We start from the raw sequence: 22,888 nt of genomic DNA on the forward strand, positions 1-22,888 counted from the left end.
CACACAGGCTGATATTCATACATACAAATACACAAGAAGGCGTGGGAGTTCTCAGGGAGCAGCGCCAGCAGTAATCTGAGGACTGGATATACACAAACAGATCTACAACAAACAAAGGCACCCTTACACCAGAGGAGGATCATAGAAAAAAAACACTCATCATTATAGTCTCATTTATATCAAATGTGTTTACATTTGCCAAATGAAGAGACTTTCCAAGAAAAAAAAAGGTAAATAGCAAGCCTACCGCTATATTTTTAAAATGTGCGACTAACACAGAACACAGAACAGTTTCCAAACAGGCCTCTCTCCACACTGACCCTGAGAGCCATCAGTCTTCACTAACTTCCTGTCAACAACCAGACAAGTGGGTGGGACAGGTTTCATCTTGTTCAGGTTGTATGTGCGCTTTTGAGACTGATATAAAACAGCAAACACCTGAAGAAAGATTTTCCCTAAAATGCAAAGTTGAAACTGCAGACTGAATATCATTTTTAGTTTTTTTTTTTTGCATGAATTACACAAACGTTAAGCTGCTGAGTTTTTAAAGTGTTTGATCATGTAGTTGCTGCTGATGCAAAATAAAGGTACCGGAGAAAAAGTGCACTTCCTATGTAGTCTTTAATTAATTATAATCTGCTTCATCTCAGCCTTATATAATTGGTATCACTGCCATGTTTTAACCTGCTGCCCCTGAACTACAGAGTGATCAGCCTCACTATGCTGCTTCTTCAGTTTGTATCTTAAATTCTACTATTCCTAATTTTATGCTCATAGCCGTTTTTTTTAGCTTATTATCTCTTGCAGAATATACTTTGACAAGCAGCGTTTTTAGCATGTGAGATGACAGAAAATCAAAACATTGTTAACCAATCCTGTCATATTTAATCATAAATAAAGGCTCTCCAAAGTGATCTATAATCTAAATATGACATATGGAGCCAAGCCTCATTATGGCAAGATATGCTTACTAGTTATTTGCTTCACCCTTGAGTCACAAGTCGCTAGCTGCCTGCTCCTTGCATCTGCCCACCTCACACTCTTTTTTGGATTAGTCAGGAGTTAGGTGAACACACACTGAGATGGTGAAGGGCACTAAGATTCAAAACTGCGTTTCAGGAAACATCGACTGATGTGCTAAAGACGTTTCATCCATCTTTAAAAACATTCTATAAATGGATATAAAATAATTGTTAATACGTGATCATTTGAATTTGTTAGAAATATATGTATTTTTATGTAGGTAAAATTAAAAGGAAGGAGGTAAAACTAGCTGTTGATTGGAGGATAATGGCACAGGAAGAAGGGGAAGAAGCAGTGAAATTTAAAGACAGCGGGGAAACAATGTGTGAATGCAGAACTGAGGTATCCCATCATGCACTGCTTTTGCACAAAACCCCCACTGTACAGACTACACACCCTTCAACCTCAGATCACACAACATCTGAGACTCACCTCCACAGTACATATAAAACATACTGTGACTCCCCAGACACAATAACGTTTGATCAACATTTTGCATCAAAAGGAAACAGCGTCAAGATATTCATACACCCCTGTGATGAAGATATTTAGTGTGTGCACGAGTCCCTGGGTCATAGCCGTGCACTTGTCTTTGTTCTGCTGGGGTGTGTGTTTAAGATTCAGAGCTTGTGATCTTTATCTGGCTGCATGCTGAGCCCAGGCGGGGTGGGGAGAGAGCGTGGAGCATACTGAGACAGTATGGCAGACACACGGACCTCTAATGGAGGACGCTGATAACAGATTTCAGCTTTAATTGTTGTGGGATTTAAATAATTTATTTGACAGACAAAGACGCAAACTCAGCCTCAACCCCCATCCCCCACACTGACACATACAAATGTGGAAAGATTTTCCCATATTGTAGCCCTCCTCCCCCCACCTGAACATCAGCACACACGTGTATGCCTTTGTAGCTTCACTCTGATGTGCAAACAATCACAAAATGTCAGATATATCTTTCTACTGTTTGTACATAATCTATCTCTGTAGAAATAAAGGCTGAAGCTTCAAACATAAAAGCTTATCAAAGGGCTGTTTGTAAAATGATGTTGAGGCTGTTTTTAACAAGAAAGAAAAACAGAAAGAAGAAATTTATGAGATTATCACATGGTCACAATATCTGATGCTTTAAAATGACAGATCATCAGGACCAGAAATGGTCAAATTGTAGTGTCATCTGTGTAGTGCAGAAGCAGCAAACATCCCTCACAGCTTTCTCTCATTTTCTGTCTCAGTGTATGTTACTCTCCATCTCACAGCTCATTGCTTTGTTAAATAGTCTGCTTATCCTCCATTGTACTGGAAAGTGAGATTTCTTGGCACTGTTGCTGCAGCAACATCTGTTAGAGAGCAAGCATCCAGCTGTCAATCAGGCCTAGAGGATGTTTCCAAGGTAGATCCACAGACACTCAGCTTTCAGCTTACAATGTGTCATAGACACCCTAGAACAACGATTTACATAGTAATCACATCCTTCTTTCTCGCTTTCTCTGTATTTTAATGTCAGCCAACCCACACACACATACAAAAGCAGGTAAAAGCACTGATACTGCTTCAGCTGGGAAAATGCTGCTCTAAAAAAATCTCACTTAACTTTATCAAGTAGGTCTTTCAAAGGTAAAAACTGGCAGTAAGAAGCAGTGAGTTCATTCAGTCCGTCCGGCTGTCAGTCACATCAAACGTCATCCTTCCTTGAAAGCATTTTGTTGTGAGTTGCTCTGGGCAAAGACATCTGCTGTGGCAACCCAGTTAGAGCTCCTGAGGTGAATCATGCACACACACATGAACTAAGTTTCCGTGTGGTTTAAAATTCTTCTCACAATCTGTGTCGCCAGGCACCACAGTGGCATTGAGATGAAAAAGAGCAGAAAATAGGGCTGGATTGGCAGGACTAATGTTTATGTGTGTGTGTCTGAGTGAGTGGATTGGCAGAAGTGTTGGGGTGCCAGGCTTTTCATTGCTTTCACACAGTCCTTTCAAAGACTCTTCTTAATACACTCAACATCCCAAAACACATAAACAAACAGACACTCAATTTAAAAAATAAGATATCTTCATACATTCATACACATCTGCAAAAGGGCACTGCAGTCATCAAATGGACTTTGTGCTCCATATATGGATTTGCCATTTAACCCGGTAATAAAAGGGTACCTCCACACAAAGGACTGAACATGTGCTGTGTCAGGCATCCGTAATGAGGATGGGGGAGTGCTGAGTGAAGAGAGGCAGAGGAGAGAAAGGATAAGTGCACTGGATAAAGCAAGAGGGTATGCAGCAAGATGGGCAGGTGGATAAGAAAAAAAAAGATGTGAAAAAGGAAAAAGGAAGCGATATGGGGGGGGGCAATGAGGGTTCCCTTTGGAGAAAGCTGTAGCTGTTTTCACCTGCCCAGCACACCCCACTCCTGCTTCAGCCTCCCTCCCACTGAGGCCTCATTAAAGGTCTCCAGGCTATAGTTCATTCTCTCCAATCACTCATCAGACATGCAATTCCACCCGCAGACTCACAGGGAGCCCTGCTCTTGTTGCAAAGGGAATACTGATGCTTACAAACAAGACAAACTGAAGACAAAAAAACACAGAAAAATCAAGCCCAAAGCTTATGCATTGGGTTTATGGCACGCAACATACAGGCCGAACAAGGTTGACTCCTGAATTATGTAGTGGCCAGAAATGTTGCAGGCACTAAAGAGAACATGTGGATGGTTCATGGTCTATAAACAGGGTTAATAGAAACAAAGAGACAGACTTCAGGAGCCCTATCCACATGGGATCAAGCAAACATATCTTGTTTAATTTTATGCCATTTCATATGCAGCCTTATGCGCTGGGTAACTCTGCCCCCCATCTATCTCCATCAGATTGTGTGGGGTTGTAAATGTTGTTAAATAGTTAATCTCTTGACAGTAAACCAGACGTTGAAACCATTCTTATTCAGCATAACAGAAGGAAAGGAGTAAGCTATGAGAGACAATAGACTTTAGAGAGGCATTAGTATCTTTTCCTGCTGAGAGAACAACAGTCTTCCTCCTGCTCCTGTCTTCAGCTACAGCCAGCTCCTGGATCTCTCTTTGTCTCCACTAATCCTCCATACTGAGTGAGATGACTTGAGAGAGCAGAATGAAAGGGTGGGAGACACAGAGTGGGGAATAAATAAAGGCATGTAAGGTGACAGTGGGAGGTAATAATAATGAGCCCTGCCCCTAAAGGTGTCACTCCACCTCTTTAGTTCAAACTGCTGACTTTTCCTTTAACATCACCATGGTACTGTTATTGTTTATACCAAACTGAAAACATCTCAGGGAGCTAAATGTTTAATTTTAAATGATAAAGAGAAAAATATTTTTTTAATTTTTGCACCAAACAAGGACGACACTAACAAAGATTGAATGAGGAAGCCATCTCAACACAACCATGAAATGAAATTAACCTATTCTTCAGTCAAACCTTACACATTTTATCATTACAAAAGATCATAATGTCTTTATTAAAGGCCCAGACACACCAAGTCCAAAGATCAATTGCATTTTTGTCATTTGTGTCTGGACCAGAATGTTGCAGTTAATCCAAGCAGCAAAAATTAAGCCAATGCAGAAGTACAAAGATGCAGAGCAAACCAAAATGATCGCTCACCAATTCAACATGCTTAATCTGCCAAAAAAGCCGCTGACAGAGGCCCAGCTAGCGCCGACAGTGCAACACCAAGCCGAGAGTCTGAGAGCCACTATATGGGCCTTAAATGCAACATATATTTACACTACGTTATCGGTAACATCCAGGGTGCTATTTGTTCTTCAATATTAACCCTGCTTACCCCATACAGCTGACACCATAAACTCAAAACATATACAGGCTGACACACCAGGTAAAAAAGTGTATATACACAGTCCTGGACGTTATGATGATCCTCTTAGCAAACACAGTCTGTAATAAACTATTTGAGCTCTGCATCAGCTCACAGACACATAAACATAATTCCCTATGTGCTATGTAAAGCTATGAACTGAAGTATGTGTATGTGTGTTTGTTTGATCTGCAGACACACAGATCTGAGAGAGAGAAACACAACTTGAGCAAGAGAGGAAGACGAAGGAAGAGGGGGAGGAGAGGAGAAGATTTGTACCCCTTTAAAGTACCTAACTATCACACACATGCTCTATATTTCTCCCTATCTCCTACACTTACTCAACCCACCCAGCAAGACTCAAGGGTGCATGAAGGACATCGTCTTCTCTCTCACTGACCTCTCTTCTTTCTCTCCATCCTTTAACTATGACTTTCACTCTCTCCTTCTTCCTTCCTCTCACACACGCTCTGCCCTCTCTGTGTTTTTCTCATTAAGTTTGCAGTAAATCAGATCACGGCTCTCTGCAATAAATTACAGACCTAGGAGCAGAGGAGGAGAGACAGACATCAAGGTGGAAAAGGAGGGGAAGAGTGGAGTTGGGCTGTACCAATGTCAGGATGCAGGAAGCCAGACATGGCTGGATGATAAATGATCTTGGAATGGGACATGAGAGACCATTAAATCATATGCATGTGAAGATGTGAAGCACATTCACATGTAAGGACAAGCGAAGAACGCATAAATACAGGCATGCACGTGCATGATGGGTACAGGGACACACACACACAGCAATAACAGAACAGCATCAGCACCTTTCATGTTCCAAGGCTGCCGGACGCCTACTCACATTTTAAGTATCAAATGATGAGTGCCACACATTGAAAGTCAGACAAAGTCATGATGAAAATGACCTCAGCTAAATGGCATTTGATGCACTTATCCTGTAAACAAGACATTACTGTCCAAAAAATATTTTGGCCATCTAGAGGTCCAGAAAATCCGCTTTATCTTCACACAGAGACACTGTTAGATGACATTTAGAGCACTGCCAACACTATGGCAATTCTTCCATCTGAATCATCAATGCAAACAATGAGCAGCATTTTTGAAAAATCCTCTTTAAATTATAAAAGCAATGTGTAAATAAAACATAAAAATCCAGGATCATTTAGGAGGAGATTCTCAACCACAAAGAGAAAGAGAAACCAAAAGGCAGTGATCATACTGTGCTGACAGTTAAACCTACATTAAAGCTATAGTGCAGAACGTCTTTCTGCCCCCACTGGCAACAGGGGTAATTACACAAACACTTTAAACATCAGAAACCTGGATGCTTCACCTTATGATTAAGGGTTCAACCATATACTCCCAGTATATTTATAGTACTGCAGCCTACTCTGTCCACATAGGTACAGCTGCTACAGTGTTTTTCAGGTTTACTACCTTTCTGCTACCATGAATATCACCACTGACAGCAGCTTTAAAACCCCAGTATAATGTGAAAGAGATTTATTGGCACAGATAGCATCAATCAGCACTATGAGAACTCAAGTGGCAAGAACCTGAATGCAAATCACGCTTATTTAAATGAAAAATGTCCACGTTGTTGCTTTATATTGTTTTATAGGTCTATTTCACCATGTCCTCCTGCACAGACAGAACATGTGTTACATTAGGCAGACAAACATTCCTCACTAACATGCAGGAATATTTTTAAAATGTGTTGCACCTGGAAGATAATATATAAAACACGTGTTGGGGGTTAAGATTATCAACATACTGACCAATAATCACACACCTACCCACAAGAAAAAAAATACTCATATTTATCATGGAATGTATGAATTGTGGCAAAATGGTGCAACTTCCAGCACTTATAAAAGTGACTTTCAACTTTGAACTCAGTTTAAAATCTCCAGCATGAATAAAATTACGACAAACACAAAGAAGTCATTTGCTTTGTTGTATTCATTCTCTTCCTCTTAAGTATTGATCCCCCCTCCTTCTGTCTGAGACTCATTTCTTTCGATCCATTCTTGTTATCTCTAATTAAGACAACACTTCACGTACCTCTTCTGCACCTGAGCCCCAACAAGATGACACACAAAGACTCGGCTGCACCAGTAACTCACACACTTTCCTGCCGATGCACAGATTCACACATTCATCAAACCATTGAACCATTGGATGTTTAGTTAGTTTCTAGCTAAACACAGGCAGCTAGAAGGTTATATCAGAGCTCCATCCCCTCCAGCCCCAACAATAAATGCGAAAAGATGAATAATGCAGTCAGCATTTCCTTTAATTGACCCTATGCATTAGCATAAAGAATTTGTCTACATAGAGGGAAAGCTGACAACACAGTAATGGAAATAATTAAGTATTTGTCAATGTCAACATTGCACAAGGAGGCAGGGAGAGGCCTTTTTCTCTTTGTGTTGTTGCAGCAACTTATTTCATAACACCAGAGAGGTTATGAAACTCAAGTCCCAGCTGGACCTGCCCACCTGTTCTTCTCCCTGTCTGCTCTCACACCCCGTTATACATACCCTACATACTGTTAGAATAAATCTTACATGTCCACTCTTTTACTCCTCTGCCACTCCGACGACACAGCCAGGACACTGTTTGACACAGTGTGTTGTCACAATGTGTGCGTATTTGCTGAATATAACAAACCATTAAGAAAAACAGTTTCTAAGTATTATAAAACAGTGTTTATCTGTCTGCAGTTTGAAAGATGAACCAATGTTGTATTTCACTGTAGCAATAAAGTTATGTCATCTTTTTCTCCAGAATATCATGAAGTAGTAAAAATGGTTTAAAACAATCCCTGCTCTCAACGTATAGCTTTCTGGGAAGCACTATTCCCTTTTTTCATGTAAACACTACAAAGACTTCTCATCTTGTAGTACAAAGTGATATTACACAAGGCTACAGCCCGCAGCTAGCTGGTTAGCATACAAACCAAGTATTTTATCATAATAACTATCTCTCCTACCTACGAATCATCTCCTGCTAAGCTACATTAAGGGTGTGGTTATACAGACTATTTTTCTACATTCTTTCCCCATTTTGTGAAATGCATTGTTGTAAAACTTTCAATGATGGGCAAAAACTGTATGTGCTTATGAGCCTGTGCATGTGTGCAAGTCCTTGTTCACCTGAGAGCATGTGTACATTTTGTGCAAAAGGACCTATATGTAACTCCATACACGTACAGCGGTCAAATGTTTCCCGTTCACCACGTGATGGACAAGGCACAGAACCCATTACACACACACACACGTGTGCATGCTCCTCTTTAATGTTACAGCACCATCTATTATTCAGCGAGAGCAGGTGGGAGGGGCGGGATAAAGGGGGTGGTAGGAGCAGGGTTGAATGGAGAGTGGGTGTGGGGCAGTCAATGGTGGCAATGCGTGTGTGTGGGTGTTGGAGGATGGAGGATGATTAAAAAAAGCGACAACCCCCAACCCCTGTGCACATTTTGGCTCACTCTAGTCCAATGAAGGGTAAAATGCAGGCAGTCGCTGAGATGAAGAAGACAAAGGCTCCAAGGGGGGAATAAGGATCCCCTGACCCACCAACCCCCTCCTGACTTCCTCTCTATAGACTGTCACACTTCAGATGGGTGGCTTGAGTCAATACAGCATGTTTGATGAAAAAGCCAACAACAACAGCACACGCGACAGAATTAATCTCAGCATAAAAGCAAAAGTGATAGTTTAGCATGTTAGCATGCTAGCATTTCTTTAATGCAAGACACAAATACGGATAGTGGGAATACCATTATTTAATACATTTGCCAAACTGAAAATGTAACCTCACAATGTCACTAAAAGGAAAGGAACACCGCAACAAGGGAGTCATCCTCTGGGGACCCAGAATGTCTGTACAGATCTTTTGAAATATTTGAGCCTGGAAGTGCTGGACTAACTGAAACTGACACTAACACAAACTGTTCGCTGTTTTCACATCAGAACACAATACATGTAACAACCACCATGAGTCCAAAAAGCACATGCATATGACTTTATAACAAAACGCCCACACTCCCATTATTCACAGTCTGAGGCCAAACACCAACCCCAGGCAAAGAAGGAGAGATGATGATAACGCATACATAACACCAATGATGAAAACTAAGAACACACTTCTCTTATGGCTCATGGCAACAATTAAATACACAAAAAATGCACAGCAGTAAAGTCGCTCATTGATCAAACTGAGAACTGGGTTTTGTTACCAGGAGCCCAAAAGCAATGTTGGCCCATTTATCTAAAATACTTCCCACTCCTGCACCCACGCAAACAAGTGGGTTTATGCTGTCTGGAATGAAAGTTATCTGTAAACAGAGTCTCTGTCAAGCGGAAAGGACACAAAATAGTGGAAAATGTCCATCACAAGACACCCTAAACTCAAACCATTAACATACACACACATCATTTTCAATGGCTCAATATTCAATATAAGAGATCTTTACTTTATGTCATAACACCCTCTCTCTCTCCCCATTTCACGTCTGTCTGCCTGTCTGACAAGAGGCTAATTTACTCTCTAGTAAACAATGAAAATGATTTTATGTATGTTTTATTATTGTTGATACGGACTTTCTTCGCATGTGTAACAGGCTGTTGTGTCATGCAGTGAACTGCAGGCTTTACAGAAACATATCCTCTAAACCTGGGAATTCCTGTGATGTAACACTTCACACAGCAGGAGCGGAGAGTCACTTCCACTGTGATGAGCAGGCAGCATCACGGTATGTGTGAGCCAAGTTCACAGGCTTTTAGGATAAATGAGACAAAGATGGTCTGACAAAGGGAAACGGAAAAAAATGAAGGAGGAAAAGCTTAGGGATGATGGTGCCAACACTAAAAGGGGTGATGCAAAGAGAGAGTACATGGAGTAAGAGGATGAAGAGAGGAGTTCAGTTTCCATCAGCACAACTGTGATCAATATCGGTGTCTGACAGGGCAGTGAGACAGCCTTTCCTGTAAAGCACTTTCTATGGTACCTCTAAATCACACAGACAATAACTGACCTGATGCAGGTGTACAGCACAAACACACACACACATGCACAAATGCATATACAGTCATACACAACCGGTAGCCATTCATGTGCAAAAACAGGCAAACAGCACTGCAGAGGAGAAAAACAACTTCTGTGCAGCAGCACCCCAGTGACTGACTGCAGTTCAAAAACTGAAGTCTGTGTCTAACGTTTAATATGTGCTCAGGGATTTACACCATCAAGAGTGAATGATGGATGACTCCAGATTCTGTTCGAGTTAACATTAAACTGATTTTATAATCAATTCTGGAAAATATGTACTGTTAGTGACTATTCGTAAACAAGAAGGGACACAAACCTAGAAGAATAACTGCGAGCATGACAACCTTCAGGCAGATACGCTGTTAATACAGATGCAGTGTTAGCTTAGTAACCAGCTGGTCATGCAGACAGAAAGATTTCACAATGTAATACTTACTGATTGAGTTCCACATCCAAAATGAATTTTCTCCCAAAGGCATCAACTTGAAAGCTTGCCTGTGCCACATGGTTCACCTGAAAAGGCAGAGAGTGTATGTTATTTACTGAGAGCAGCCATTATCATAATTAGTTTTCAAGCCATTATCATACACATTAAAATCAATTCTCATCTACATTGATGTTTTCATTAAGCCATCAGGGTCTGTTTGTCTGAATCTGAAGGACCAGAGTGCAACATCGCACCAGCAAACATTCATTTCAGTGTTTGTCAGAATGTTTTTGTTTAAGTTACACAGTCAATCATTGAAATTCCTACACCAACACCCAGTTAATTCATGTTTTGTGGTATCCTGTTTTTGTCTGGGGGCAACTACACATATGCACAACCACAAACCCAAGCACACTTCTCTGGCTGCATGCACTGTGTGTGATTGATTCAGCAGGAGGAGGGTTGGACTCATTCATTCAGGCGCTGGGCACATATGGTGCAGGCTTCATTACACAGCCCTTGGGTCAAAAAGGAACTCCCTGGAATAATTCCTGTAGGTGCAGGAGATTCCCAATGCTGACCCTAAACACAACCCGTAGGTTTGGCCCACAGGCTACCTTCATTACGGATCGGACACTGCATGACAATGAGGGAAGGAGGGGTGTAAGTGTGGGATTTTTTTTTTTCCCCCCTCGTTTCACAAACTCCCCCTGCAATCACCCAAGGATGACCTTAGTCCATGATGTCCCCAGTGACCACAGACTCTATTGTTTGCAGGAGTGTGTACGTGGGCAATGCATATATGAGCAGTTAAGTGGGTGTGGGTGTGCGTGTGTATGAGCACATACAAATGGCAATCCCGCACTGGTGATGAAATTTGATTCTGGTAGATTGGATCCTAAATGTGGGAAGAAGGTATCATTAATTGTGTTTAATAAAAGAACCTCCCAGTATTACCAATATTAAGACACCACCACTGACTCTTCACTGATTTCTGATCATGAGTTTCTTGATCGTTGAAGCATGACTGCTATCAGTGCTCTGCAGGAAAATAATAATAAAAACAAAACATACAAACCAACACACTTACACACAGACTGATCCTGCTCGAAGCATTTGTTTTTCCACTAAAACAACAAGAGCACTTTACTGAACTCCCCAAAGCTCATTCATCAGTGTTCGTGTCTATGTCTGAAAATAGGCGATAGCCTATAAATAACTTCCTGTGTGTCACACATTTTCAGAACTATTTGACAGATTTGTTTTTAGGCTGCTGATCTAAAAACAGCTAATAACGGATCAAACTTTGTGCAAGTGACATCATGCGTTTCAACTTCTCTGGAGAGTTAAAGACTGAGAATCAAAGGTGCCATCGCCTGCCTCCTCATCATCCTACCCTGATTTCTTCCTCACTTCTAGTGTCCAGTTTACAGCTTTAGGGACTGTATGAATCTCTAGTAGAGCTATAAGTTGGGAGTTTAAAAAACACTTATCACTGACTCATGAGAACCAAAACAATTCAGGGAAATGTGAGCTGCATTTAGATAATACATTACATGATTTTTATAATTTCAGCAAATCACTTTAGAACATTGTGCAGAGAAAAAAATGACAAATTTCAAAGCTGTGCTAAGATTAGTATCAGCTTCAAAAGGAAAATATTAAAATTATATGCGATAGCAGATGGTTCCTGTTCACATGTTTACCCATTGGGCTGCAGTTGTGTGAGATGTAATAGAGACAATGGGTTAACACCTCCCTGCCTGCTACCATCTGTAGCCTTCTCCACTCCCTGAGCCCACAATAGGCTAGCCTACACAGGCCTAACACAAATTAAAAACACATGACTGGTTGTCAAGCTGCTAATTGACTTTTTCCTAGAAAGGAGCCATGCTGCTTTACTGTACTGACAGAGTGAACACAGTTACAGTGATTATAATAGGGCTGTACTGGTTATTGCAGGCAAAGCCAAATGGCTGCAGTAGACTTTTCTGCAGGTGGTTGGTTTGGAGAACTAACAGCTCAGTGCTTTTTTTAAATCACAACACAGTTTCATCCCATTTATGAAATAGCCACGTAATAAAATTGATCGTTTCATGCACAACAACATAAATCATCTGGTTATTTTGTGAAATGTTAACGTTATGCACGTATACACAAATCAGCCATTTGACAGTATAAATTCAAAATCAGCCACAATCGCTTTATTTTACTGAAGCCCTGTGCCTGTGATTGTCACTTCCAATTTTGATTTCCACTAGTGGATGAGGTTAGGCAGTAACACACAAAGGTTAGGTCTTTAAAAACAGGATTAGATTGTAGGTTGTTGTGCTAGGTGTCATGAAAATGTCAGGCTGCATAAAACAATTAAATTACATCAATATTACATTAAAAAAAAACATCACATTAAAATGCAATAATATAACATTCAGGTCTCCGGTCACAAAAAGATAAAGTTGTGTCATTGTGCACAAAACAATGCAAAATTACAGTACGTGCCAATTTAATGTTATGGGATGAGAGTGGGTTGATCATGTTTGAACAAAATAAAGTTTATCAATGTATGTATATTTAAATTTCCTCAAGTGTATTGAAATAAATATTCTGCTATTCTGTTGAGCTGAGCTGGAAAAGAAAGTTAAACCAATCTGTAATCATAGCGAGCGTGCCGAGTTTGTGCCGAGTGCTGAATGTATTGGAGAAAACAAGTCTGGTGAACGCTAATGAAAGTTTAAAGTATGGACTCCTCACTCATTTCAACACTTTTATCGGTTTATTCGCTGCTTCAGCCATGACTTTGAACTTCCTTTGTGGATGTGACGTATCCCGTAAAGTAGGAAAGAATTTGTAGTCCTTTTTTAGGTATGGGTTCCTACCCAAACCCCAAAGTTTCCTAGTGTCACTGATTTTGTAAACACAATTTTAAGGCTAAAAAACTAAAAATTAATGAATTAATTAATAATTTTCACATATCTTTTCTTTCTTTTGATTACTATTTGTCAAACCAGGTGCATGACTTTGTGTGGTCTCTGGAAACACCCTTGCTGTCATGTGCGTTAAAAGTGATAGACATGTTTTTTTGAGTCCACTTTTTTTTATTTGAGTAAAAACAGTTTACAGCACCTTCTAGTGGACAAATCTATAATGCTAACAGTGAACAACCTGCAGAAGGTGCTGATAATGATTATTATTAGCTATTATAAATAACCAGAGTTTGATTGCTTTGCAACCAGTTGTTTTCTATTAGCTAGTTTCTGCTTGCTACAGGATAAATATGCAGCTGAATTGTAGAATTTGAGCATTGTAACTAGCCGGTTATCAATAAAAATATATATTAATTATCTGATTGATCTGGTTTTTTTAACCTAAAAGTATTCTTTTTAATCAGACCAGTGTCCCCGTCCTGCAGGTCGAAACATGTCAAGGTAACAAAACCCTCAACACTGGTCTGATTAAAAAGAATACTTTTAGGTTAAAAAAAGTGAAGACCAAATGAACCTTGTGGAAATATATACAGATCATTTTATAGGACAGTCTGTTTTTTGGATGTGAACGCAGTAATGACCCATATAGCACCTGCACCTGTAATTAGCGCGGCCTGCTCTTGTCTAAATGTTTCACTGCTTTTTCTGTTTTGCTACTTATTAACTAATTATCAATCCCCCCTCTGAGGACAAGCAGGGGAGGAGACGAGTGGATGAACAAGCTGTAAAAAAAAAAAAAAAAAAGAGAGAGACGTCTGCAGGAGGCAGCTCTCCAGCTCACACATCCTCCGTCAGACACGCTCTTTCTTGGCCAAAAAAAACACCGTGTACCTGCGTGGAGCCGGAGCTGGCTTTAACCCTGGTGCTGAGCTCATCCTGTGTGATCTGGCTGTGGTTGTGTCTGCTGTAGAGCAGGCGGAGAGGCACCGTGTCCTCCTTCCCGACAAACCTGCCTGCATCACGAAGAGCCTTCAAGCTCAAAAAGGCGTCTCCTGCACAGAGAGGAAACACCAGTTTTATTACCCGCCTGCTCCCTCCGTGCGGAAACCAGGAGTAACTGAAACACCATCATGAACAACGCTGGCATTGTAATGTCGATTGGTCCCATTTCTTTTGATAACATCAACAGCAATGGGCTGATACGTGCATATTTTGGATGTAGATCATGAAACAGGCTGTGATTTAAAAAAAAACATAACAGGCCCATTGATACGGATTTAACGATTTCTTTGTGCAATAATAATTCATATTTTATCCAAAATAGTATCTGTTACCTTTTGGGGCATCAGGGCTGCTCTGGTGAGCGACGTGCATCAATTCATAGACGCACAAAAGGGAAATCCACCATCGCGGGCGCATCATCAGCATCATCACCTTTCTGCCTCTGGTTGGAAATGATAAACAATGCGGTATTCCAGGAGAAGGCTTTTGGGGTCCTGCCTTCGCTAGGGGAGCTTGAAGCCCGGGCTGATCGTCTGGTTAGCGCAGTGTCTCTGATGGGGGGCCATCAGGGTGCTTGCGAGTCTGAACGCCGAGCGCGTCTGAGCGCACCGAGACCCCGCGGATCAGCGGCACAGAGGAGGCACGGAGGAGAGAGAGAGAGACAGAGAGGGGGTGGGAGAAGGGAGGGAGGGTGGAGAAGGAGGCGAGCTGGGGACACCTCCTTAAAACACATCAATGTCCAGCGGCTCACTGCAGAAACGTCTTATGCATAAATATGAGCGGAGGCAGGCTGGAGAAAAACTGCGGGCCGGCCTTCACTCGACTGGACCAACTTGAATGATGTGCTGTACCAGATCCACCGTGAGCAACTGCACAAGCGCCATTCGTGCCTGTTATGATCATGACTCACTCCATCATCTGCCAGGGCTCCAAAAAGCCAAGTCCCCACCCCCCTCCCAAAATGATAAACACTACAAGTCCAAGCATGTGATACAAGTGCAGACGCTTTGCTTCAATCTTCTCTACGAATTATGACCTGGATGACTGAGAATCTTCATCAACACATGTGATAAACAATCTTGGAATTGTGAATTATAAAGGGAGTTATAGTCACCACAAGAATATGCCATGGAATGTATGAACTCATGAAGGGTACACTGACAAGTTTAAAGATATATGATTATATGAGATGCCAGCCACTTTCAGGTGAATATTTACAGGTGTAAACCTCATAGAGGCGAGGGCTGTGTTTGGACTTCAGTCCACAGCAACCACACAAAGGATGAGCAGGTACATACCTTTAAATTGTCAAGATAATACTGTATGTATGGGGGGAGGTAAAGTTTGTGCACTGTGATCATAAATCACAGTGGCAGCAGGGAGGGCTCTGTATGAGAATACATCTGCATTCAGGAGGGCCTTATTCTTTTGCTTGCTATGCTTGAAACACATTGATGCTTCTTTTCTTAATGCCAGTGGCACAGAGAGTCCCATTTGACCCAGTGCATCCATTTGGGAGCAGCAAGGGAAAACAAGGGCACTATGCTAATGCATTAATGCCAGCAAAACAAAGTTTAACCCATGCCATGCCTAGAGGTTTTTCTTGGCTGCATAATAACACACACAGTAACAAGCTTGCTGTATCTGGTAATAATAAATGTTAAACAATAATAATGTTTACATATGTATACACATTTCTATGTTATTCTGTGTGACCCCTCAGGCGACATCACCTACAGATATGCACAATTACTTCAGCTGGAAGAGAACACAGTAAGTTCTCATCAGTGCCCTCTTGTGGACACGTTCTAACGGTAAAGGCTCAAAACAGGAAGTATAATCAGCAATTTACTATGCCAATATTTAGACTGATATTGGTATTCATACATCCAAATACAACCGGCAGTTAGCACATTGTGCCAATAAAGAACAGACCTGCGTGAGGAGCAGAGAGTGTGTGCATCCAGCAGTGTTTGCAGTATTGCTGTTCTTGTACCTCCAAATATACTTATGCTCATTTCCCTAAATGCCAACAGCAAACAGACTCCTGTCTGAACAAGAGCATCACTTTAAAAGCAGCGAGGGAGAACAAGGGCACTATGCTAATGCACTGAATGCAAGGGAAATGGAGAAGCCGAGCTAATGCATCAGAAAGAAATAAAACATGTGAAGGCAGGTCGTGAAAAGTTCACATTGGAGGAATCCTTAAAAGCCAAAAACGCCAAGTAACACACACGCAAGCAGAATGTGATTCTATTAAGAAGCGTGTGTGCAGGGCAGCACAAAATGAAAACCTGTAAAAATTTCACATCACATCATCACAGCCTTTGTTTATCAAAGCATCCACAAGAGATCTATGACATTGAATTGTTTCAGAAGCGCTGTCATGATATCTCACCAATTTCCCTTAAACACCCTTCACAAATGAGAAAAAGAGATGCTGTACCTCCGAGTGATATTTAAAGCCAGCTGAAATGTAGACCGAACAAAAACAACTTTAAGTTAAAACAAAGATGAAACAGTTTTATACATTTTGCGGGTTTAACTGTCAATGTAATATAACAGGTCTGTTAAGTTATTCAGTTTCCAGTTCACTTTTATACAATGTTATATATGGTATACATGTGGTGTGATGTCAGCAAGTACCTGCAAAGAGAAAAGAATGGCATAAAATGTGCACATAAGCAGTCACTGTAAAAACACTTTTATAATTTAATCTACTCTGTAAACACGATATTAAAACACACCAGCAGCTGCCCTTTCATTTCATTTATCAGGGTAAACAACCTGCACACAATCCATAACAGAAAAGGTCCACTTAATCCTCAAATCCATGAAACTCCACATCCATGTTTTCACTGGACTGAAAAAGCTCCCACAGCTTCAGTATCGAGTTCCCAGGACCTTCGCATGGCTTTATGTCTTCAAGCCTTGTGTCCACTTTCCGTCTTTTGTGCTTATAAAATTTGACTCTCCTCTGTATTTTTTTTCGGACTGGAGAGAAGCTAGGTGTAGGAATGCATTGTTCTTCCTTTTCTGACAAATTTCCTTCAGTCACTGTAGCAGTGAATACATGTCTGTCATGTAAAGCCTTACACAGTGATGTATCCTCATTCTTATCAGACTTCTCTTGTTCATTTGTCATAACACTGATCCTTTTTTGGGATGCTTCATTCTGCATGTTCATGTTATGGATGTGAGAATTTGAGCAGCTTAGGTGTTGGTGAGGTTTTTGGTCCACTGGGTCATCTGGAATATCTCTGGAGGGAAGACATTCATTTCTGGAGGGAGCTATATGGTCCTCCTCAGTTCTTTGTGTGCAAGAAGTCAAGAAATTCTGTCTGCACATCCGTTTGCGAGCAGGGCGTCTGTGCTTGAATCTGTCCGAGTAAGAATAACAGTTCCTTTTTCGGCAAAGTGGAGAACAATCAGGTGATCTGATTTTTATAATGTCTTCTGTGTATAATTCATTGTGCCCATCAAGAGTCTGGTGATGCTCTTCTTTAACAGGCTCCGAGTGATCAGGATCTCCCTTGTGGCTTATGTCAATTTTTCTACATTGTCCAGAAGCAACCAGGACAGATGAAACACTGCACTTTGTTCTAATGAGTGAGAGAAATATATGATATTAGTTGCCTGGAATAAAGAGTTACATGTACTTGCTGAAGGTTTACTCAATACCTTTTTGCTTTAGTTTTGATGGGGATAAAGTTGCAGGGTAAGGTTGAAATCAGTCTGTCCACCACCAAGTACGCATCACTCTTAGAGAAAGCCTTGTGGCATTCACTCTGTAGATGCTAAACAAAAAATATGCAGTTAAATAACTGATAATTGCAGCTATACAGCGAAGGCTAATGAGCTCAATTTATCAAAGTGCACACTTGCATACAAAAAAATATCATTGTAAGAGCTCCTGTCACATAACTGCTCACAATGAATGATGGCAATTTAAAAAGTAGACATCAACAATGAGCTCTGTATCCATGACAATGTTAAAGGACCAGTGCAGAGGATCTAGTGCTAGCAGTAGTTTTTAAAATCAGCCCAGAAAGGCTAAACAATGTTAAAATGTGAAAGGCCTTCTCTAAAACCCCTCGTTTCTAGGACCAGTATGTAGGATGTTGAAGTATCAACTGGTCAAGTTGCAGATGGCAAGTTATTGAATACTCTTAAAACTATTGTTTGCAAGTTTGTTCTGGCTTTTGGTTTATCAGCAGTAGTGTATAGGAAATGTGTGTGTGTTATGGCATGGTATTGCCAGTTTTTAAAAAGTGCCAACTTACCATTGTGAGGTTGTCATATCTGACCGTACAGCACTCGCAGTATCCACCTCGTTTTTTGTCTCTGTTCTTCTTCCAGCCATGAGCTCTCTCCTCACTGGCTGAGGCTTTTGCACCTCTGTTACCAGACGGTTAACATAGAAAGTGTTCATTCAAAACATTTTAGAAAATGTGTGATTACATTTACTATGTTCACTGTGAGCCCCTACAGTGTCTGATAAGAGTGTATTAATTGCAAAGGTAAGGCATGCCGTACTGTCTGCATATTAAGGTAATTGCCATACCTGTGTCCCCGCTGTTTGTTTCCTAGAGGAGCTTTGTCCTCAATACAAAAGGGACTACCGGGAGCAACAGTCTTCAGGTTGAACTCAGGCATGTTCAACATGTTGAGGTAGATGGGGCGGTAATGTCTGATGAGGGAAATAAACTGTGTGTTATAATTCACAAATATAAACAACTTAAACACAGCCCATGGGTGTCAGGTTTTTTTGCATAAACAGTCTCTTACCTACTTGAATCCTCAACCTTGATAAAAGGTTTACTGATCCGCCCCCCTAAAACAAACAGTGTATGTCTGAGCATGTATTTACAAAAGACAAGAAGACACTGAAATTTTATCCCTGACAATTTAAGTCAGAGTATTAATTAATCTGTTTTTTTGCTACCTTTGCATTTTTGAAGGCCTTGCTTTGTTGCTGACTCAGCTTTCACCTAATGAGGATGACAGGAAAAGAACACAAATGAAAACTTAAATAATGATTTAAAAAAAATAATAATCACATTTAAGATAAGTTTAAAAATAAAGTAATGATAAATTATATTATGTAGTCTTACACTTGTTTTAACAGCAGTGGTCACAGGCTTGTGGCTGCTAATGACCTTTTTCTTCCTCTGAACATATGCCATTACATCTGTAAGAGCAAGCCAAGGCAAAATTAACTTCAATTTTCTGCACAGCACAAATACAAACAATCTAAAAATAAAAAAGCAAAACTTACCATCTATGTAGAGGATTTTTACTCCCCACTCTAAAGCATTTGACAGGATCTTGTTCATTTGTACCCTCTCCTAAAATAAACAAGCAAGGTTTTTAGAACAGAAAGCAAAAACATATTCTTTTCTTCTTTGTAAATACTACTGGTGCTGATATAACAAACCTGTTTTTGCACAACTCTCTCCACCAAAGACTTTCCTCGGCTTGATGCAAACTGTAAGACAATGGCAAAACATGAAGGGCATTTATGTCTAGAAAAATAATATACAAAAGAAAAAGAGATAAACTTACAAACAATATATGCAAACTTACTGTGTCTGCGTGGCCCTGAGACCTGTTTTTCATTTTGTCCCCATGGGTGCCAGAGCGGTGTGGGTTTGGGGGAGGGTGTGGTGAACTCTGTCCAGAGTCTGGGCTGGGGACAGGAGAGTCCTGTCTGAGGCAGCGCACATACCTGGCCTCCCGCTTGTTGGATACCAGATACTTAATTTCCTTACTGAAGAACTTCTCAACAGTCTACAAGACAAAGTGTGAAGACGGAATAACTTGTTGGAGCTTTCAATGTAGCTGCAGGGTGAAGCCAACCACACTTTTGAGTACAACTGGCTAAAGATTCTACCAAGCACACAACACCCAGGCAGAGCAATTTAGTGTATGTTGTGAGGAATGCACAGACCCGTACATTGGACAAACAAAACAAAACACCCAAGTCACAACCTCATGGCTCGACACAGGAGAGCCAGCTCCTTACTCAGGACACACCAAACAACAGCATTTGATATACGAGGGACACTTTCAAGACTTTTTTTGGCCAGACATGGTTTAAAAGACGATTGAAAGAATCTATTTCCATTTAACTGAAACAACAGTCTTAGATGTGTTTCATGATCAACAGAGTCTTGAAAGTACATCACAAACGGCTCAGAACCAATTTGCACTCAGAAGACAATCAACTCACATGATTTGGGGGGGTGGGTCAACGACTCACATGTACCCTTAGGACATTGTTAGGTAAAACTAAAGAGTGTAGGTTACGTTGAAAAGTCTTTATAAAACCTTAGGTCGATTAGAACAAGAAAAAGTTATGTGGACTAATTTAAATTCACAAACAAAGCAAGCAAATGTAGACATGATGACTGAGTGAGTCTAGATTATGTTTATGACAGTGTATAAAAACATCAAATGAGGAGACAGCAGAAGATGCTAGTTTGTACAGTTTGTTTTTTCCTATTACGATTGTTTCTCACCCCTCCTAGTTCCTTGATGTCACTCTCCAGTGTCTCTGCTCGTCTGTTTGATGGTAGATCCAGGTAAAACACTTTACCAGCAAAAGGTCTGACTTGTGCAGGAGAGGACACAACTGATGTATGCTTTGCATGGCTCAGCGTCTTCCCGGTGTTTCCACCTTTTCCTAAAAACACAATTGTTTCAAAGGGTGACAAATGACTCAAACTGGTGTGGAAATGTATGGTCAAACTTGGTCAAAATATATGTTTGTCTGCACATATGGTAAAAGTGTATGGTTGCTCATAGATCGTGACCTCTGACTGAGGTCATAAAGCATTCTGATGTTTAATGGTTAGTTTAGAAATTCGAACTGCAAACCCCTAAGTTGACCCACACAAGCTTGCCAAAGAGACAAGATATACTCAAGGCCGTAACAGGAGGACCTGTGAGAATACACACACACACTCACATCAAAGATGTGAGTGGGAGAACTTCAATGTCTTTTAGTTTCGTATACGCCTTCCACCTTGTGATTATTGAATATGCATGTTTCACTGAAAAACATTACCTTTTATGCCTTTCTATGTAAATGTAACCACACCTTGTTGTCAGATTAATAAAACGAGCCTAACGCATGGGACGGACAGAATGCAAATGGTCAGCTGCAGGAGCAGATCGAGGGGTCTGTATTGAGCTGTGCATTCTCCCTTTATATAAAGGCGAAACTGAAACTGATCAGTACTGGTTTTCATTCAATGTTCTGTGCTTCGGGGACGGAGTCTGGGAATCCGGGGTGACCAGAGTAGGTCACAACACTGGTCAATCAGTTACAGAAGTGCATTCATTCGTTATAGAATAGAATACAAGTACTTTATCCCAAACTGGGGAATGTCACTTTTACAGAAGCAATATACGGGCACTCAGCATACTAAACTAAACTGTAACTACTCACTACTCCAACTTTTTAAAGCTTAAGCTATCTCTGTTTACCATTTGTCACCTATTACATGTTGCATCCCATTTGTCTTACGCACAGCTTAAGTAAAAATAACATTCTTGTTTTAGCTTAGTTGCTTGGGTTTACATCTAGTGAGAAAAAAAACATCTATCGGCTTTAAATTAGTTGGTTAGCGTACCAGTAAATAAATTAGCTAAACCCTAAACCCGACGTATTAAAACGTGACACAAAAACACGGAAACTGCAAATAAATGTTAGTATAACACGGAAACACACAATACCTTGCCAGTTATGTTCTGCGTGCTTCTGGGTTCGTTTTGGCTTCATTTTATTCTCTTTCATCGAGAGAAATTAGTTTTTCCTGCCTTCCTGTATTGAGTCAACATCCCATATAAAGTTCGCGTTTGCCCCTGTGTGTAAACAAAGAAATGGCTTTGTTTACAAAGAGGACACGGAAAGCAACAAAAGAAATATGCTTAAACATAATAAATGTAACATTAACTTACCTTAAACTGGATGATTGTTGACTTCTGGTTGAATTACCTCGTACGTTAAGTATCTCGTTTCCTCAGCGGGCAGAGTTGTTGATTTGCTTACATTATCTCTAAGCTAACGTGGATAAACTCGCTAAAGGCCGTAGTAGCATGTTTGTTTTCACAGACTGTCCACGGACGTGCTATTTTACAACTACACAACGATCTGTAGTAAACTTTTAAATCGTCGTTTCTCCAGACCACCCTTTCCCGCTTTAACTCCAGTGACACAGAAAGTCTGTGTTGCCATGTTTGACACTTTCCGGACGCATATTACTTCTTACATTCATGAAAGCAAGTTCTCGCGTTATATTTACCTGTACCGTTGTAAGATTACACTAAATCTTAATCTTATTCTTTAATAAAATCGCATTGTTTTCTAAATTTAACAGCTGTCAGAACTGTATCATAAAAACTGTTTGACGCGATTTAACGTAAATCTCTCCTAATCTGGCAACCCGGACATAGGTAAACGCATTTTTAAATTTTGAATCGATGTTTCCACATAACTATGTCAAAAACAGAAATAATACATTTAAATATAACATAAAATTGTTTCATTTACAAACTCATTATACGTATACATCTTAGGTCGATTTTTTTTATTGCG

The 22,888-nt window shown here is 40.5% G+C and overlaps 2 protein-coding genes across 4 annotated transcripts in view; both read right to left on the reverse strand.

Moving 5' to 3' along the window:
- adam22 (ADAM metallopeptidase domain 22) overlaps positions 1-14,883 on the reverse strand; it is a 46,900-nt gene extending 32,017 nt beyond the window's left edge. For all 3 annotated transcript variants that reach the window (XM_028424722.1, XM_028424721.1, XM_028424723.1), the window contains exons 1-3: positions 14,619-14,883; positions 14,176-14,336; positions 10,370-10,446 (exon numbers count right to left, since the gene is read on the reverse strand). In XM_028424722.1, the coding sequence (XP_028280523.1) occupies positions 10,370-10,446; positions 14,176-14,336; positions 14,619-14,715 (335 nt within the window). In that variant the 5' untranslated portion in view covers positions 14,716-14,883. The remainder of the gene's footprint in view (positions 1-10,369; positions 10,447-14,175; positions 14,337-14,618) is intronic.
- A 1,676-nt stretch (positions 14,884-16,559) lies between these two features.
- On the reverse strand, positions 16,560-22,504 carry dbf4 (DBF4-CDC7 kinase regulatory subunit). Its single transcript, XM_028425743.1, has 14 exons — positions 22,397-22,504; positions 22,252-22,282; positions 22,027-22,155; positions 20,808-20,971; positions 19,873-20,076; positions 19,724-19,774; positions 19,565-19,634; positions 19,401-19,477; positions 19,232-19,277; positions 19,075-19,120; positions 18,851-18,976; positions 18,570-18,684; positions 17,968-18,083; positions 16,560-17,888 (listed from the first exon to the last, which is right to left on the reverse strand). The coding sequence occupies exons 3-14, from the start codon at positions 22,085-22,087 to the stop codon at positions 17,105-17,107; spliced, it is 1,860 nt and encodes a 619-aa protein (XP_028281544.1). The 5' UTR covers positions 22,088-22,155; positions 22,252-22,282; positions 22,397-22,504; the 3' UTR covers positions 16,560-17,104.
- Positions 22,505-22,888: the final 384 nt, after the last annotated feature.

This window comes from Parambassis ranga, chromosome 16 (genome assembly GCF_900634625.1).
Source record: "Parambassis ranga chromosome 16, fParRan2.1, whole genome shotgun sequence".
Classification (NCBI taxonomy): Eukaryota; Metazoa; Chordata; class Actinopteri; family Ambassidae; genus Parambassis; species Parambassis ranga.